Consider the following 15320-nt stretch of genomic DNA (forward strand, 5'->3'; position numbering starts at 1 on the left):
CTCCCTATACCCCCTCCCTATACCCTTCCATCTCCCCCTCCCTATACCCCTCCCTATACCCCCTCCATCTCCCCCTCCCCCTCCCTATACCCCCTCCATCTCCCTATACCCCCTCCATCTCCCCCCTCTGCCTCCCTATCCCCTCCATCTCGCACCACCCTCTCCCCCCACCCTCTCCCCTCTACCTCCCCCTCCCTCACTGTCTCCATCCCCCTCCCTCACTGTCTGTCTCTCTTTCTCTCACTGTCTGTCCCTGTCTGTCTCTCTTTCTCTGTGCTCTCTCTCTCTGTCTGACTCTCTGTCTCTCTGTGTCTCCCTCTCTCTCTCTCTCTCTCTCTCACACACACACACCCTCCGTCTCCCTCTGTCTCCCTCCGTCCCTCTCCGTCCTCCCCCCTCGCTGACGATGACAAGGAGCCGAGATGATCCCGGGATCTGGTCTGTTTCCTTTCCCAAACAGGCCTCCATCACGAGGGATTGTTCCGTATCCCGGGATCCCAGAGCGAGGTCAACGACATCAGGAACGCCTTCGAGAGAGGTCTGTCCCACCCTGCTGGGGGTGGGGGAACCGTGGGGGGGGGGTGCGTGGGGTCGGGGGTCAACCCAGGAGCAGCCAGGGTCAAAATGTCTCCATCGGGGGTTGTCGGAGGGGACGGGGACAGGGCCTGTGTAGTGTTGACCGTTCCCTCCTTGCCCCCCCCGTTCCCTCCCTGCCCCCCGTCCCCCCTGCCCCCCCCCCAGTCCCCACCCCCTCCTCCTCCAGCCCCCGTTAACGTCCCCTGTGTTTGATCTCAGGCGAAGACCCCCTCGACACAATGAACGAACACAACCTCGACTCGGTCGCTGGGGTCCTCAAACTCTACTTCCGCGGTCTCAGCAAACCCATCTTCCCCGTGGAGTCCTTCAGCTGCCTCATCGCCTGCGTCGGTGAGTGTCTCCCCGCAACTCCATCCTCACCTTCCCTTCCCCTTCACCACCCGCTTCCCATTCCCTCTCAGCCCTGGTCTCCCTGTCCCTTGTGAGGCCTGGGGCCTAGTCTCCCTGCCCTGTGGGGGCCTGGTCTCCCTGCTCTATGAGGCCTGAGGCCTGGTCTCCCTGTCCCGTGAGGCCTGAGGCCTGATCTCCCTGCCCCGTGAGGGCCTGAGGCCTGGTCTCCCTGCTCTATGAGGCCTGAGGCCTGGTCTCCCTGCCCCATGAGGCCTGAGGCCTGATCTCTCTGCCCCGTGAGGCCTGAGGCCTGGTCTCCCAGCCCATGAGGCCTGAGGCCTAGTCTCCCTGCCCTGTGGGGGCCTGATCTCCCTGCCCCGTGAGACCTGAGGCCTGATCTCCCTGCCCCGTGAGGGCCTGAGGCCTGGTCTCCCTGCCCTGTGAGGCCTGGGGCCTGGTCTCCCTGCCCGGTGAGGCCTGAGACCTGGTCTCCCTGCCCCGTGAGGCCTGAGACCTGGTCTCCCTGCCCCGTGAGGCCTGGGGCCTGATCTCCCTGCCCCGTGAGGGCCTGAGGCCTGGTCTCCCTGCCCCGTGAGGCCTGGGGCCTGGTCTGCCTGCCCTGTGAGGGCCTGAGGCCTGGTCTCCCTGCCCCGTGAGGGCCTGAGGCCTGGTCTCTCTGCCCCGTGAGGGCTGGGGCCTGGTCTCCCTGCCCCGTGAGGGCCTGAGGCCTGGTCTCCCTGCCCCGTGAGGCCTCTGGGTTATTAATCCTCGCTCCCCCTCGTTGCAGAGACGGAGGACCTGTTGGAAAGGGCTCACAAAATCAAGGCGGTCGTGTCAACGCTGGAGCCGTCCATCGTCATCGTCATTCGCTACCTCTTCGCATTTCTACATCAGTAAGTCTCCCGGGGGCTGGGACTGACTCAGGTACCGGGGGGAAGTGGAGGGGACGGAGGGTCGTGACGGAGGGTCGTCTCCCCCGACCTACAGGGAGGGCAACACATCCCAGATCCAGACAGGGATAGAGGGGGGAACGGGATAAAGACCCAGAGGGGGAGACGGGGATAGAGGGGGAATGGGATAAAGACCCAGAGGGGGGAGATGGGGATAGAGGGGGGACGGGATAAAGACCCAGAGGGGGGAGACGGGGATAGAGGGGGGACGGGATACAGACCCAGAGGGGGAGACGGGGATAGAGGGGGGAACGGGATAAAGACCCAGAGGGGGAGACGGGATAGAGGGGGGAACGGGATAAAGACCCAGAGGAGGGAGACGGGGATAGAGGGGGAACGGGATAAAGACCCAGAGATGGGGATAGAGGGGGAATGGGATAAAGACCCAGAGGGGAACAGTGGGGACTGTAGCAGGCTGTGAGGACTCACCAAGTTGAATGACCAAGCCCCGTTGCTCAGTGTCTCCCAGTACAGCGATGAGAACATGATGGATGCCCATAACCTGGCGGTGTGCTTTGGACCGACCCTGGTAACGGTACCCGCAGACCAGGATCCTGTCTCCTCGCAGGGCCGGGTCAATGAGGTGGTGAAGACTATCATCGTGCACCACGATAGGGTCTTCCCCGGATCGGAGCTACTGCCAGGACCCATCTACGAGAAGTGCATGACCCAGGAGGAAGATTATTGGTGAGCGCTGAGGGAGGGTCAGCGCTGAGGGAGTGGGCGCTGAGAGAGGGTCAGTGCTGAGAGAGCGGGTGCTGTGGGAGGGTCAGTGCTGAGGGAGTGGGCGCTGAGAGAGGGTCAGTGTTGAGGGAGTGGGGGCTGTGGGAGGGTCAGTGCTGAGGGAGTGGGCGCTGAGAGAGGGTCAGTGCTGAGAGAGTGGGTGCTGTGGGAGGGTCAGTGCTGAGGGAGTGGGCGCTGAGAGAGGGTCAGTGCTGAGAGAGCGGGCGCTGTGGGAGGGTCAGCGCTGAGGAAGGGTCAGTGCTGTGGGAGGGTCAGTGCTGAGGGAGGGTTAGTGCTGAGGGAGGGTCAGTGCTGAGGGAGCGGGTGCTGTGGGAGGGTCAGTGCTGAGGGAGCGGGTGCTGTGGGAGGGTCAGTGCTGAGGGAGCGGGTGCTGTGGGACGGTTGCTGAGGTGGGGGCTGTTGACTGGACGGTCCAGAGGGGTACAGGGGGATTGTGGGATGTCATGGGGGGGTGGGGATCAGAAGGCCTCGGGCTCCGAATGACTCGATCTCTTCCCGAAACAGCGACTCCCTGCAAAGTGACAACGTCATCGAGGAATGTGAACAGGACGTCTTACTGGACATTCATGGGAGTGAGGATGGTACGTCCCTCTCTCTCTCTGTCACTCCCAGTCTGTCCTTATCCATCTCCGTCTCTCTCTCTGTCACTCCCAGTCTGTCCTTATCCATCTCCGTCTCTCATCTCGGTCACTCCCAGTCTGTCCTTATCCATCCCCGTCTCTCTCACTCTCTGTCACTCCCAGTCTGTCCTTATCCATCTCCGTCTCTCTCTCTGTCACTCCCAGTCTGTCCTTATCCATCTCCGTCTCTCTCTCTCTCTCTCTCTGTCACTCCCAGTCTGTCCTTATCCATCTCCGTCTCTCTCTCTGTCACTCCCAGTCTGTCCTTATCCATCTCCGTCTCTCTCTCTCTCTCTCTCTCTGTCACTCCCAGTCTGTCCTTATCCATCTCCGTCTCTCTCTCTCTCTCTGTCACTCCCAGTCTGTCCTTATCCATCTCCGTCTCTCTCTCTCTCTCTGTCACTCCCAGTCTGTCCTTATCCATCTCCGTCTCTCTCTCTCTCTCTGTCACTCCCAGTCTGTCCTTATCCATCTCCGTCTCTCTCTCTCTCTCTCTCTGTCACTCCCAGTCTGTCCTTATCCATCTCCGTCTCTCTCTCTCTCTGTTACTCCCAGTCTGTCCTTATCCATCTCCGTCTCTCTCTCTCTGTCACTCCCAGTCTGTCCTTTTTCCATCTCCGTCTCTCTCTCTGTCACTCCCAGTCTGTCCTTATCCATCTCCATCTCTCTCTCTGTCACTCCCAGTCTGTCCTTATCCATCTCCGTCTCTCTCTCTCTGTCACTCCCAGTCTGTCCTTATCCATCTCCGTCTCTCTCTCTGTCACTCCCAGTCTGTCCTTATCCATCTCCGTCTCTCATCTCGGTCACTCCCAGTCTGTCCTTATCCATCTCCGTCTCTCTCTCTCTGTCACTCCCAGTCTGTCCTTATCCATCTCCGTCTCTCTCTCTCTCTGTCACTCTCAGTCTGTCCTTATCCATCTCCGTCTCTCTCTCTCTCTGTCACTCCCAGTCTGTCCTTATCCATCTCCGTCACTCTCTCTCTCTCACTCCCAGTCTGTCCTTATCCTTCTCCGTTTCTCTCTCGGTCACTCTCAGTCTGTCCTTTTTCCATCTCCGTCTCTCTCTCTCTCTCTCTCTGTCACTCCCAGTCTGTCCTTATCCATCTCCGTCTCTCTCTCTCTCTCTCTGTCACTCCCAGTCTGTCCTTATCCATCTCCGTCACTCTCTCTGTCACTCCCAGTCTGTCCTTTTCGATCTCCGTCTCTCTCTCTCTCTGTCACTCCCAGTCTGTCCTTATCCATCTCCATGGGGGGGGGTTGGGGGAGGGTGAGTGGGTGGGTGAGGTGTTTGGGGAGGGGGTGCGGGTGGCGGAGATGTTGTGGGAGGGTGAGGGGGTGGGGAAGGTGTTTGGGATAGGTGTAGGGGTGGGGGGAGATGTTGGGGGATGGTGTGGGTCTGAGGGTGGTGTTTGGGGAGGGGGGTGGGGGAGGGGGAGGTGTTTGGGGAGGGGGTGGGGGTGGGGGTAAGGGAGGGGTTGAGGTGGGGGGTGGAGGGTGATGTTGGGGGAGGAGGTGGGGGTGACCCCTCTCTGACACTGACCCTGACGGGGGTGTCTCTGACAGATTCCCCAGGGGGGGCCGGGCTGGGGAGGGGGTGGGGGGTGATGTTGGGGGAGGGGGTGGGTGAGGGGGAGGTGTTGAGGTGGGGGGGTGGGGGTGATGTTGGGGGAGGGGGGTGGCGGTGACCCCTCTCTGACAGTGACCCTGACGGGGGTGTCTCTGACAGATTCCCCGGGGGGGGGCCGGGCTGGGGAGGGGGTGCGGGAGGGGTTGAGGTGGGGGGGGGGGGGTGATGTTGGGGGAGGGGGTGAGGGGTGGGGGGTGATGTTGGGGGAGGGGGCGGCGGTGACCCCTCTCTGACAGTGACCCTGACGGGGGTGTCTCTGACAGATTCCCCGGGGGGGGCCGGGCTGGGGAGGGGGTGAGGGTGGGTGTGAGGTGGGGGGTGATGTTGGGGGAGGGGGTGAGGGGTAGGGGGTGATGTTGGGGGAGGGGGTGAGGGAGGGGGTGAGGGAGGGTGTGAGGTGAGGGGTGGGGGGTGATGTTGGGGGAGGGGGTGGGGGTGACCCCTCTCTGACAGTGACCCTGACGGGGGTGTCTCTGACAGATTCCCCGGGGGTGGCCGGGCTGGGGAGGGGGTGAGGGTGGGTGTGAGGTGGGGGGTGATGTTGGGGGAGGGGGTGAGGGTGGGTGTGAGGTGTGGGGGGTGGGGGGTGTGATGTTGGGGGAGGGGGGGGAGGGGTAGGGGGTGATGTTGGGGGAGGGGGGAGGGGTAGGGGGTGATGTTGGGGGAGGGGGTGAGGGGTAGGGGGTGATGTTGGGGGAGGGGGTGAGGTGTAGGGGGTGATGTTGGGGGAGGGGGTGGGGGGTAGGGGGTGAGGGAGGGTGTGAGGTGAGGGGTGGGGGGTGATGTTGGGGGAGGGGGTGAGGGAGGGGGTGAGGGAGGGTGTGAGGTGAGGGTGTGGGGGGTGATGTTGGGGAGGGGGTGAGGGGTAGGGGGTGATGTTGGGGGAGGGGGTGAGGGAGGGTGTGAGGTGAGGGGTGGGGGGTGATGTTGGGGGAGGGGGCGGCGGTGACCCCTCTCTGACAGTGACCCTGACGGGGGTGTCTCTGACAGATTCCCCGGGGGGGGCCGGCCTCCGGGCGATGGTCCTGTTCGATTACGTGGCTCGCTCTGTCTCCGAGCTCTCCCTCCGGAAGGGGGAGAGTCTCCGCCTCCTCCAAAGGGTCTCCGATGATTGGTGGAGAGGGGAGACCAGCCAAGGGACGGGGCTGGTTCCAGACAAATACATCCAGCTTCCAGATACGTGAGTAACTCTGAGCCCTCCTTCAGACCAGCAGCTCAAGGCCGCTATCCCAGCACAGACCAGCAGCTCAGGGTCACTATCCCAGCACAGACCAGCAGCTCTGGGCCGCTATCCTAGCACAGACCAGCAGCTCTGGGCCGCTATCCCAGCACAGACCAGCAGCTCTGGGCCGCTATCCCAGTACAGACCAGCAGCTCTGGGCTGCTATCCCAGCACAGCCCAACAGCTCAAGGCCGCTATCCCAGTACAGGCCAGCAGCTCTGGGCCGCTATCCCAGTACAGCCCAACAGCTCAAGGCCGCTATGCCAGTACAAGCCAGCAGCTCTGGGCCGCTATCCCAGCACAGCCCAACAGCTCAAGGCCGCTATCCCAGTACAGGCCAGCAGCTCTGGGCCGCTATCCCAGTACAGCCCAACAGCTCAAGGTCGCTATCCCAGTACAGGCCAGCAGCTCTGGGCCGCTATCCCAGTACAGCCCAGCAGCTCTGGGCCGCTATCCCAGTACAGCCCAGCAGCTCTGGGCCGCTATCCCAGCACAGACCAACAGCTCAAGGCCGCTATCCCAGTACAGCCCAGCAGTGCTGTGCCGCTATCCCAGCACAGCCCAGCAGCTCAAGGTCACTATCCCAGTACAGCCCAGCAGCTCAAGGTAACTATCCCAGCACAGACCAGCAGCTCAAGGCCGCTATCCCAGTACAGCCCAGCAGTGCTGTGCCGCTATCCCAGTACGGCCCAGCAGCTCAAGGCCGCTATCCCAGTACAGCCCAGCAGCTCTGGGCCGCCATCCCAGCACAGCCCAGCAGCTCTGGGCCGCTATCCCAGCACAGCCCAGCAGCTCTGGGCCGCTATCCCAGTGCAGCCCAGCAGCTCAAGGTCACTATCCCAGCACAGACCAGCAGCTCAAGGCTGGTATCCCAGCACAGACCAGCAGCTCTGGGCCACTATCCCAGCACAGACCAGCAGCTCAAGGTCACTATCCCAGTACAGCCCAGCAGCTCAAGGTAACTATCCCAGCACAGACCAGCAGCTCAAGGCCGCTATCCCAGTACAGACCAGCAGCTCAAGGCCGCTATCCCAGTACAGCCCAGCAGCTCTGGGCCGCCATCCCAGTACAGCCCAGCAGCTCAAGGCCGCTATCCCAGTACAGACCAGCAGCTCTGGACCAGCCCACTCAGTGTGAGTCGGTGAGGGAGGGATTCCAGACCCAGAACATCAGAACTCCCTCACACTCACACACACACTCACTCACACTCACACACACTCACACAGTCTCACACTCACACACACACTCACACACACAGTCTCACACTCACACACACACTCAATCACACACACACACACACACACACAAATAGCTGCAGGGAAACACTGGGCTGTGCTGGGATATTGACCGGAACCTCCTGAGCGCAGGGAGTTTGGAGAGAGCAGCGTTTGCCCAGTGGGTGTTAGTGTGTGTTAGTGTGTGTTAGTGTGTGTGTGGGGGTGTGTGTGTGAGAGAGTGTGAGTGTGTGTGTGTGTGTGTGTGTGTGCGTGTGTGGAGGGGGAGGGTGTGGGGGTGTGTGTATGTGTGTGGGGTGTGTGTCCGTTCAGGAAAGGCCCCAGGCTCTGTACTTGGCTAGGCCGGCCGGACAGGGCGGCCATATTGGATTAGCCGCTCAGCAAAGAATCCGGCCCGCCGTCCGATCTCTGGGTGGGGGAGCCTCTCGGTGACGGTGATCCCAACTCGCTGACCTTCGCCGCTGCCCACGGAGAGGGGTAGGAGCGGGCCGAATGGCAAAGCCAGCGGGGGAGGTGGGGGGGTGGGGATTGCCATGCTGTGAGGCAGGAACTGGATCGGGCCCAGACACACTCGGGACAGGGAATATTCCTGGAGCGCTTGCCGTCTGCGTCAGGATAGGGGCGTCCCGCCGAGGCCGGGGTGAAGGAATCTCGGGCGAGACGGGACGGGGTGGGGGGGGGGCGACATCGAGCCAGGAGGAAAGCTGGCTGAGGGTTGAGAGGGTAGAGGTCAGAGTGGAGGGTGGGTCAGGAAGGAAGAGCGAGCTGCGGGTGGGGTGGGCAGGAGAGCGTTTTGGCGTCTGGGATGAAGGAAAGCTCTGAGGCGTTCCACACTGACAGAGACGTGGAGATGTACAGCACGGAAACAGACCCTTCGGCCCAACCCAGATATCCCGACCCAACCTGCCAGCAACCGGCCCATCTCCCTCCAAACCCTTCCCGTTCACATAACCATCCCAAACGCCTCTAAAATTTCGAAATACGTCTTTTTTTTAAGCCCTGAGGGGTCTCAAGGAAATGTTTTGATAACCGGGGCTAGTATTTCACTGTATTTATTTGGAAAATGCAGGCAAACGGTGTCTGGGCTTCTGATGACCGAGAGGGTGTTTGGAATCCCAACAGCAGAGTGAGAGGAGTCCGTCAAATTCAGTCCCCATTAAACCTGAATAGCCAGGGCAGGCACGGGGGGAGCTTAAAGTTATCACAGGATTTAGATGAGATGACTGACAGTGTGGAAACAGGCCCTTCGGCGCAACAAGTCCAGGCCGACCCACCCAGACCCGTTCCCCGACATTTACCCCTTCACCTAACACAATTTAGCACGGCCAATCCCACCCTAACCTGCACATCCCTGGGCACTACGGGGACAATTTAGCACAGCCAATCCACCCTAACCCGCACATCCCTGGGCACTACGGGGACAATTTAGCACGGCCAATCCACCCTAACCCGCACATCCCTGGGCACTACGGGGACAATTTAGCACAGCCAATCCACCCTAACCTGTACATCCCTGGGCACTACGGGGACAATTTAGCACGGCCAATCCCACCCTAACCTGCACATCCCTGGGCACTACGGGGACAATTTAGCACGGCTAATCCCACCCTAACCTGCACATCCCTGGGCACTACGAGGACAATTTAGCACGGCTAATCCACCCTAACCCGCACATCCCTGGGCACTACGAGGACAATTTAGCACGGCCAATCCCACCCTAACCTGCACATCCCTGGGCACTACGAGGACAATTTAGCACGGCTAATCCACCCTAACCCGCACATCCCTGGGCACTACGGGGACAATTTAGCACGGCCAATCCACCCTAACCTGCACATCCCTGGGCACTACGAGGACAATTTAGCACAGCCAATCCACCCTAACCTGTACATCCCTGGGCACTACGGGGACAATTTAGCACGGCCAATCCACCCTAACCTGCACATCCCTGGGCACTACGAGGACAATTTAGCACGGCCAATCCCACCCTAACCTGCACATCCCTGGGCACTACGGGGACAATTTAGCACGGCCAATCCACCCTAACCTGCACATCCCTGGGCACTACGGGGACAATTTAGCACGGCCAATCCACCCTAACCCGCACATCCCTGGGCATATACGGGGACAATTTAGCACGGCCAATCCACCCTAACCCGCACATCCCTGGGCATATACGGGGACAATTTAGCACGGCCAATCCCACCCTAACCTGCACATCCCTGGGCACTACGGGGACAATTTAGCACGGCCAATCCCACCCTAACCTGTACATCCCTGGGCACTACGGGGACAATTTAGCACGGCCAATCCACCCTAACCTGCACATCCCTGGGCACTACGGGGACAATTTAGCACGGCCAATCCCACCCTAACCTGTACATCCCTGGGCATATACGGGGACAATTTAGCACGGCCAATCCACCCTAACCCGCACATCCCTGGGCATATACGGGGACAATTTAGCACGGCCAATCCACCCTAACCCGCACATCCCTGGGCACTACGGGGACAATTTAGCACGGCTAATCCACCCTAACCTGTGCATCCCTGGACACTACGGGGACAATTTAGCACGGCCAATCCACCCTAACCTGCACATCCCTGGGCACTACGGGGACAATTTAGCACGGGGGAGGGAGAGCGTTGGTGTGGAGTTTGCACAGTTACCCGAGATGGGGGAGCGAGAGGACAGCCTGAGTGAGGAGAGGGAACGTGATCCTGTAGTCGGAGGAGGTGGGGGGGGGGGGGCGGGTCCTTCGGATTCGGGATTCACCAGAGGAGGGTGGGGGAGGGGTCACTCGAACAGGGTTGGTGTCACCAACGAGGATGTGCTGAGGAGTTTGATAATGACGAGGATGGATAAGTCCCCAGGGCCAGACGGGATATGTCCCAGGGTAACTCGGGGCAGCGAGGAGGAGGGCGTCCCTTTAAGGGGATTGGAGGGAGGGTGTAGGGGGGAGGTCAGAGGTCGGTTCTTTACTCAGAGAGTGGTGGAGCAGGGGGGGGTTTGTGGAATGCAGCGTGGGAGGAGAGGCAGACACACTCGGGACATTTAAGCGATGGATGAAGGGGAGGGAGGTTCGTCCGATCTCAGAGAGGGATGCCGGCACAACGTCGAGGGCCGAAGGGCCTGTGCTATGCTGTACTGTTCCATGTTCTTAATGGCTGACGATAAACTGAAGTACTCTCTCCCTCTGTCTCTCTCTCTTACTCTCTGTCTGTCTGTCTCTCTCCACCCCCCACATTCTCTCTCTCTCTCCGCCCCCCCCCCCCCCCCAGTGTTGATGCTGGGAGTGGACCCTGGCCTGAACCTGGATCTGAGCTCGGTTCCACTGAGGAGAGACCAGACAGCAGCAGGTAATCAACTGTAGAGGGAGCTTTACTCTGTCTCTAACCCCCTGTCCCTGGGAGTGGGGGACAGTGTAGAGAGAGTTTTACTCTGTCTCTAACCCCCTGTCCCTGGGAGTGGGGGACAGTGTAGAGGGAGTTTTACTCTGTCTCTAACCCCCTGTCCCTGGGAATGGGGGACAGTGTAGAGGGAGCTTTACTCTGTATCTAACCCCTGTCCCTGGGAGTGGGGGACAGTGTAGAGGGAGCTTTACTCTGTATCTAACCCCCCCCGTCCCTGGGAGTGGGGGACAGTGTAGAGGGAGCTTTACTCTGTATCTAACCCCCTGTCCCTGGGAATGGGGGACGGTGTAGAGGGAGTTTTACCCTGTATCTAACCCCTGTCCCTGGGAGTGGGGGGACAGTGTAGAGGGAGCTTTACCCTGTATCTAACCCCTGTCCCTGGGAGTGGGGGACAGTGTAGAGGGAGCTTTCCCCTGTCTCTAACCCCTGTCCCTGGGAGTGGGGGAGTGTGTAGAGGGAGCTTTCCCCTGTCTCTAACCCCCTGTCCCTGGGAGTGGGGGAGTGTGTAGAGGGAGCTTTCCGCTGTCTCTAACCCCCTGTCCGTGGGAGTGGGGGAGAGTGTAGAGGAAGCTTTCCCCTGTCTCTAACCCCCTGTCCGTGGGAGTGAGGGGACAGTGTAGAGGGAGCTTTCCCCTGTCTCTAACCCCCTGCCCCTGGGAGGACGGTGTAGAGGGAGCTTTACCCTGTATCTAACCCCCTGTCCCTGGGAGTGGGGGACAGTGTAGAGGGAGCTTTCCCCTGTATCTAACCCCCTGCCCCTGGGAGGACGGTGTAGAGGGAGCTTTCCCCTGTCTCTAACCCCCTGTCTCTGGGAGGACGGTGTAGAGGGAGCTTTCCCCTGTCTCTAACCCCCTGCCCCTGGGAGGACGGTGTAGAGGGAGCTTTCCCCTGTCTCTAACCCCCTGTCCCTGGGAGTGGGGGAGTGTGTAGAGGGAGCTTTCCCCTGTCTCTAACCCCCTGCCCCTGGGAGTGAGGGACGGTGTAGAGGGAGCTTTCCCCTGTGTCTAACCCCCTGCCCCTGGGAGGACGGTGTAGAGGGAGCTTTCCCCTGTCTCTAACCCCCTGCCCCTGGGAGGACGGTGTAGAGGGAGCTTTCCCTGTCTCTAACCCCCTGTCCCTGGGAGTGGGCGACAGTGTAGAGGAAGCTTTACCCTGTCTCTAAACCCCTGTCCCTGGGAGTGGGGGACGGTGTAGAGTAAGCTTTACCCTGTATCTAACCCCCTGTCCCTGGGAGTGGGGGAGTGTGTAGAGGGAGCTTTCCCCTGTCTCTAACCCCCTGTCCCTGGGAGTGGGGGAGTGTGTAGAGGGAGCTTTCCCCTGTCTCTAACCCCCTGTCCCTGGGAGTGGGGGAGTGTGTAGAGGGAGCTTTCCCCTGTCTCTAACCCCCTGTCCGTGGGAGTGAGAGGACAGTGTAGAGGGAGCTTTCCCCTGTCTCTAACCCCCTGCCCCTAGGAGGACGGTGTAGAGGAAGCTTTACCCTGTATCTAACCCCCTGTCCCTGGGAGTGGGGGAGTGTGTAGAGGGAGCTTTCCCCTGTCTCTAACCCCCTGTCCCTGGGAGTGGCGGAGTGTGTAGAGGGAGCTTTCCCCTGTCTCTAACCCCCTGCCCCTGGGAGGACGGTGTAGAGGAAGCTTTCCCCTGTCTCTAACCCCCTGTCCCTGGGAGTGGGGGAGTGTGTAGAGGGAGCTTTCCCCTGTCTCTAACCCCCTGCCCCTGGGAGGACGGTGTAGAGGGAGCTTTCCCTGTCTCTAACCCCCTGTCCCTGGGAGTGGGGGAGTGTGTAGAGGGAGCTTTCCCCTATCTCTAACCCCCTGTCCCTGGGAGTGGGGGACAGTGTAGAGGGAGCTTTCCCCTGTCTCTAACCCCCTGTCCCTGGGAGTGGGGGAGTGTGTAGAGGGAGCTTTCCCCTGTCTCTAACCCCCTGTCCGTGGGAGTGAGGGGACAGTGTAGAGGGAGCTTTCCCCTGTCTCTAACCCCCTGCCCCTGGGAGGACGGTGTAGAGGGAGCTTTACCCTGTATCTAACCCCCTGTCCCTGGGAGTGGGGGACAGTGTAGAGGGAGCTTTCCCTGTCTCTAACCCCCTGCCCCTGGGAGGACGGTGTAGAGGGAGCTTTCCCTGTCTCTAACCCCCTGCCCCTGGGAGTGAGGGACGGTGTAGAGGGAGCTTTCCCCTGTGTCTAACCCCCTGCCCCTGGGAGGACGGTGTAGAGGGAGCTTTCCCCTGTCTCTAACCCCCTGCCCCTGGGAGGACGGTGTAGAGGGAGCTTTCCCCTGTCTCTAACCCCCTGTCCCTGGGAGTGGGCGACAGTGTAGAGGAAGCTTTACCCTGTCTCTAAACCCCTGTCCCTGGGAGTGGGGGACGTGTAGAGGAAGCTTTACCCTGTATCTAACCCCCTGTCCCTGGGAGTGGGGGAGTGTGTAGAGGGAGCTTTCCCCTGTCTCTAACCCCCTGTCCCTGGGAGTGGGGGAGTGTGTAGAGGGAGCTTTCCCCTGTCTCTAACCCCCTGTCCCTGGGAGTGGGGGAGTGTGTAGAGGGAGCTTTCCCCTGTCTCTAACCCCCTGTCCGTGGGAGTGAGGGGACAGTGTAGAGGGAGCTTTCCCCTGTCTCTAACCCCCTGCCCCTGGGAGGACGGTGTAGAGGGAGCTTTACCCTGTATCTAACCCCCTGTCCCGGGGAGTGGGGGAGTGTGTAGAGGGAGCTTTCCCCTGTCTCTAACCCCCTGTCCCTGGGAGTGGGGGAGTGTGTAGAGGGAGCTTTCCCCTGTCTCTAACCCCCTGCCCCTGGGAGGACGGTGTAGAGGGAGCTTTCCCCTGTCTCTAACCCCTGTCCCTGGGAGTGGGGGAGTGTGTAGAGGGAGCTTTCCCCTGTCTCTAAACCCCTGCCCCTGGGAGGACGGTGTAGAGGGAGCTTTCCCCTGTCTCTAACCCCCTGTCCCTGGGAGTAGGGGAGTGTGTAGAGGGAGCTTTCCCCTCTCTCTAACCCCCTTTCCCTGGGAGTGGGGGAGTGTGTAGAGGGAGCTTTCCCCTATCTCTAACCCCCTGTCCCTGGGAGTGGGGGAGTGTGTAGAGGGAGCTTTCCCCTGTCTCTAACCCCCTGTCCGTGGGAGTGAGGGGACAGTGTAGAGGGAGCTTTCCCCTGTCTCTAACCCCCTGTCCCTGGGAGTGGGGGAGTGTGTAGAGGGAGCTTTCCCCTGTCTCTAACCCCTGTCCCTGGGAGTGGGGGAGTGTGTAGAGGGAGCTTTCCCCTGTCTCTAACCCCCTGTCCCTGGGAGTGGGGGAGTGTGTAGAGGAAGCTTTCCCCTGTCTCTAACCCCCTGCCCCTGGGAGGACGGTGTAGAGGGAGCTTTCCCTGTCTCTAACCCCCTGTCTCTGGGAGTGGGGGACGGTGTAGAGGGAGCTTTCCCCTGTCTCTAACCCCCTGTCCGTGGGAGTGAGGGACGGTGTAGAGGGAGCTTTCCCCTGTATCTAACCCCCTGTCCCTGGGAATGGGGGAGTGTGTAGAGGGAGCTTTCCCTGTCTCTAACCCCCTGTCCCTGCCCCTGGGAGGACGGTGTAGAGGGAGCTTTACTCTGTATCTAAGCCCCTGCCCCTGGGAGGACGGTGTAGAGGGAGCTTTCCCCTGTCTCTAACCCCCTGTCCCTGGGAGTGGGGGACAGCGTAGAGGGAGCTTTCCCCTGTCTCTAACCCCCTGTCCCTGGGAGTGGGGGAGTGTGTAGAGGGAGCTTTCCCCTGTCTCTAACCCCCTGTCCCTTGGAGTGGGGGAGTGTGTAGAGGGAGCTTTCCCCTGTCTCTAACCCCCTGTCCGTGGGAGTGGGGGAGTGTGTAGAGGGAGCTTTCCCCTGTCTCTAACCCCCTGTCCGTGGGAGTGGGGGAGTGTGTAGAGGGAGCTTTCCCTGTCTCTAACCCCCTGACCCTGGGAGGATGGTGTAGAGGAAGCTTTCCCCTGTCTCTAACCCCCTGTCCCTGGGAGTGGGGGAGTGTGTAGAGGGAGCTTTCCCCTGTCTCTAACCCCCTGCCCCTGGGAGGACGGTGTAGAGGGAGCTTTCCCCTGTCTCTAACCCCCTGTCCCTGGGAGTGGGGGAGTGTGTAGAGGGAGCTTTCCTCTATCTCTAACCCCCTGTCCCTGGGAGTGGGGGACAGTGTAGAGGGAGCTTTCCCCTGTCTCTAACCCCCTGTCCCTGGGAGTAGGGGAGTGTGTAGAGGGAGCTTTCCCCTGTCTCTAACCCCCTGTCCCTGGGAGTGGGGGAGTGTGTAGAGGGAGCTTTCCCCTGTCTCTAACCCCCTGTCCGTGGGAGTGGGGGAGTGTGTAGAGGGAGCTTTCCCCTGTCTCTAACCCCCTGTCCGTGGGAGTGAGGGGACAGTGTAGAGGGAGCTTTCCCCTGTCTCTAACCCCCTGCCCCTGGGAGGACGGTGTAGAGGGAGCTTTCCCCTGTCTCTAACCCCCTGTCCCTGGGAGTGGGCGACAGTGTAGAGGAAGCTTTACGCTGTCTCTAACCCCCTGTCCCTGGGAGTGGGGGACGGTGTAGAGGGAGCTTTCCCCTGTCTCTAACCCCTGTCCCTGGGAGTGGGGGAGTGTGTAGAG

The 15320-nt window shown here is 60.8% G+C and overlaps 1 protein-coding gene across 1 annotated transcript in view; it reads left to right on the forward strand.

Annotated features, from left to right (window-relative positions):
• Positions 1 to 460: 460 nt before the first annotated feature.
• Positions 461 to 15320, forward strand: part of LOC132813927 (SLIT-ROBO Rho GTPase-activating protein 1-like) — a gene marked incomplete at its 5' end in the record, with an annotated part of 43788 nt that continues 28928 nt past the window's right edge. Inside the window, 7 exons of the mRNA XM_060823310.1 lie at positions 461 to 538; positions 796 to 927; positions 1715 to 1820; positions 2337 to 2564; positions 3126 to 3202; positions 5858 to 6047; positions 10607 to 10684. Coding sequence (XP_060679293.1) covers positions 461 to 538; positions 796 to 927; positions 1715 to 1820; positions 2337 to 2564; positions 3126 to 3202; positions 5858 to 6047; positions 10607 to 10684 — 889 coding nt within the window. The remainder of the gene's footprint in view (positions 539 to 795; positions 928 to 1714; positions 1821 to 2336; positions 2565 to 3125; positions 3203 to 5857; positions 6048 to 10606; positions 10685 to 15320) is intronic.

The sequence above is a fragment of the Hemiscyllium ocellatum genome, unplaced genomic scaffold (genome assembly GCF_020745735.1).
Source record: "Hemiscyllium ocellatum isolate sHemOce1 unplaced genomic scaffold, sHemOce1.pat.X.cur. scaffold_543_pat_ctg1, whole genome shotgun sequence".
Taxonomy (NCBI): domain Eukaryota; kingdom Metazoa; phylum Chordata; class Chondrichthyes; order Orectolobiformes; family Hemiscylliidae; genus Hemiscyllium; species Hemiscyllium ocellatum.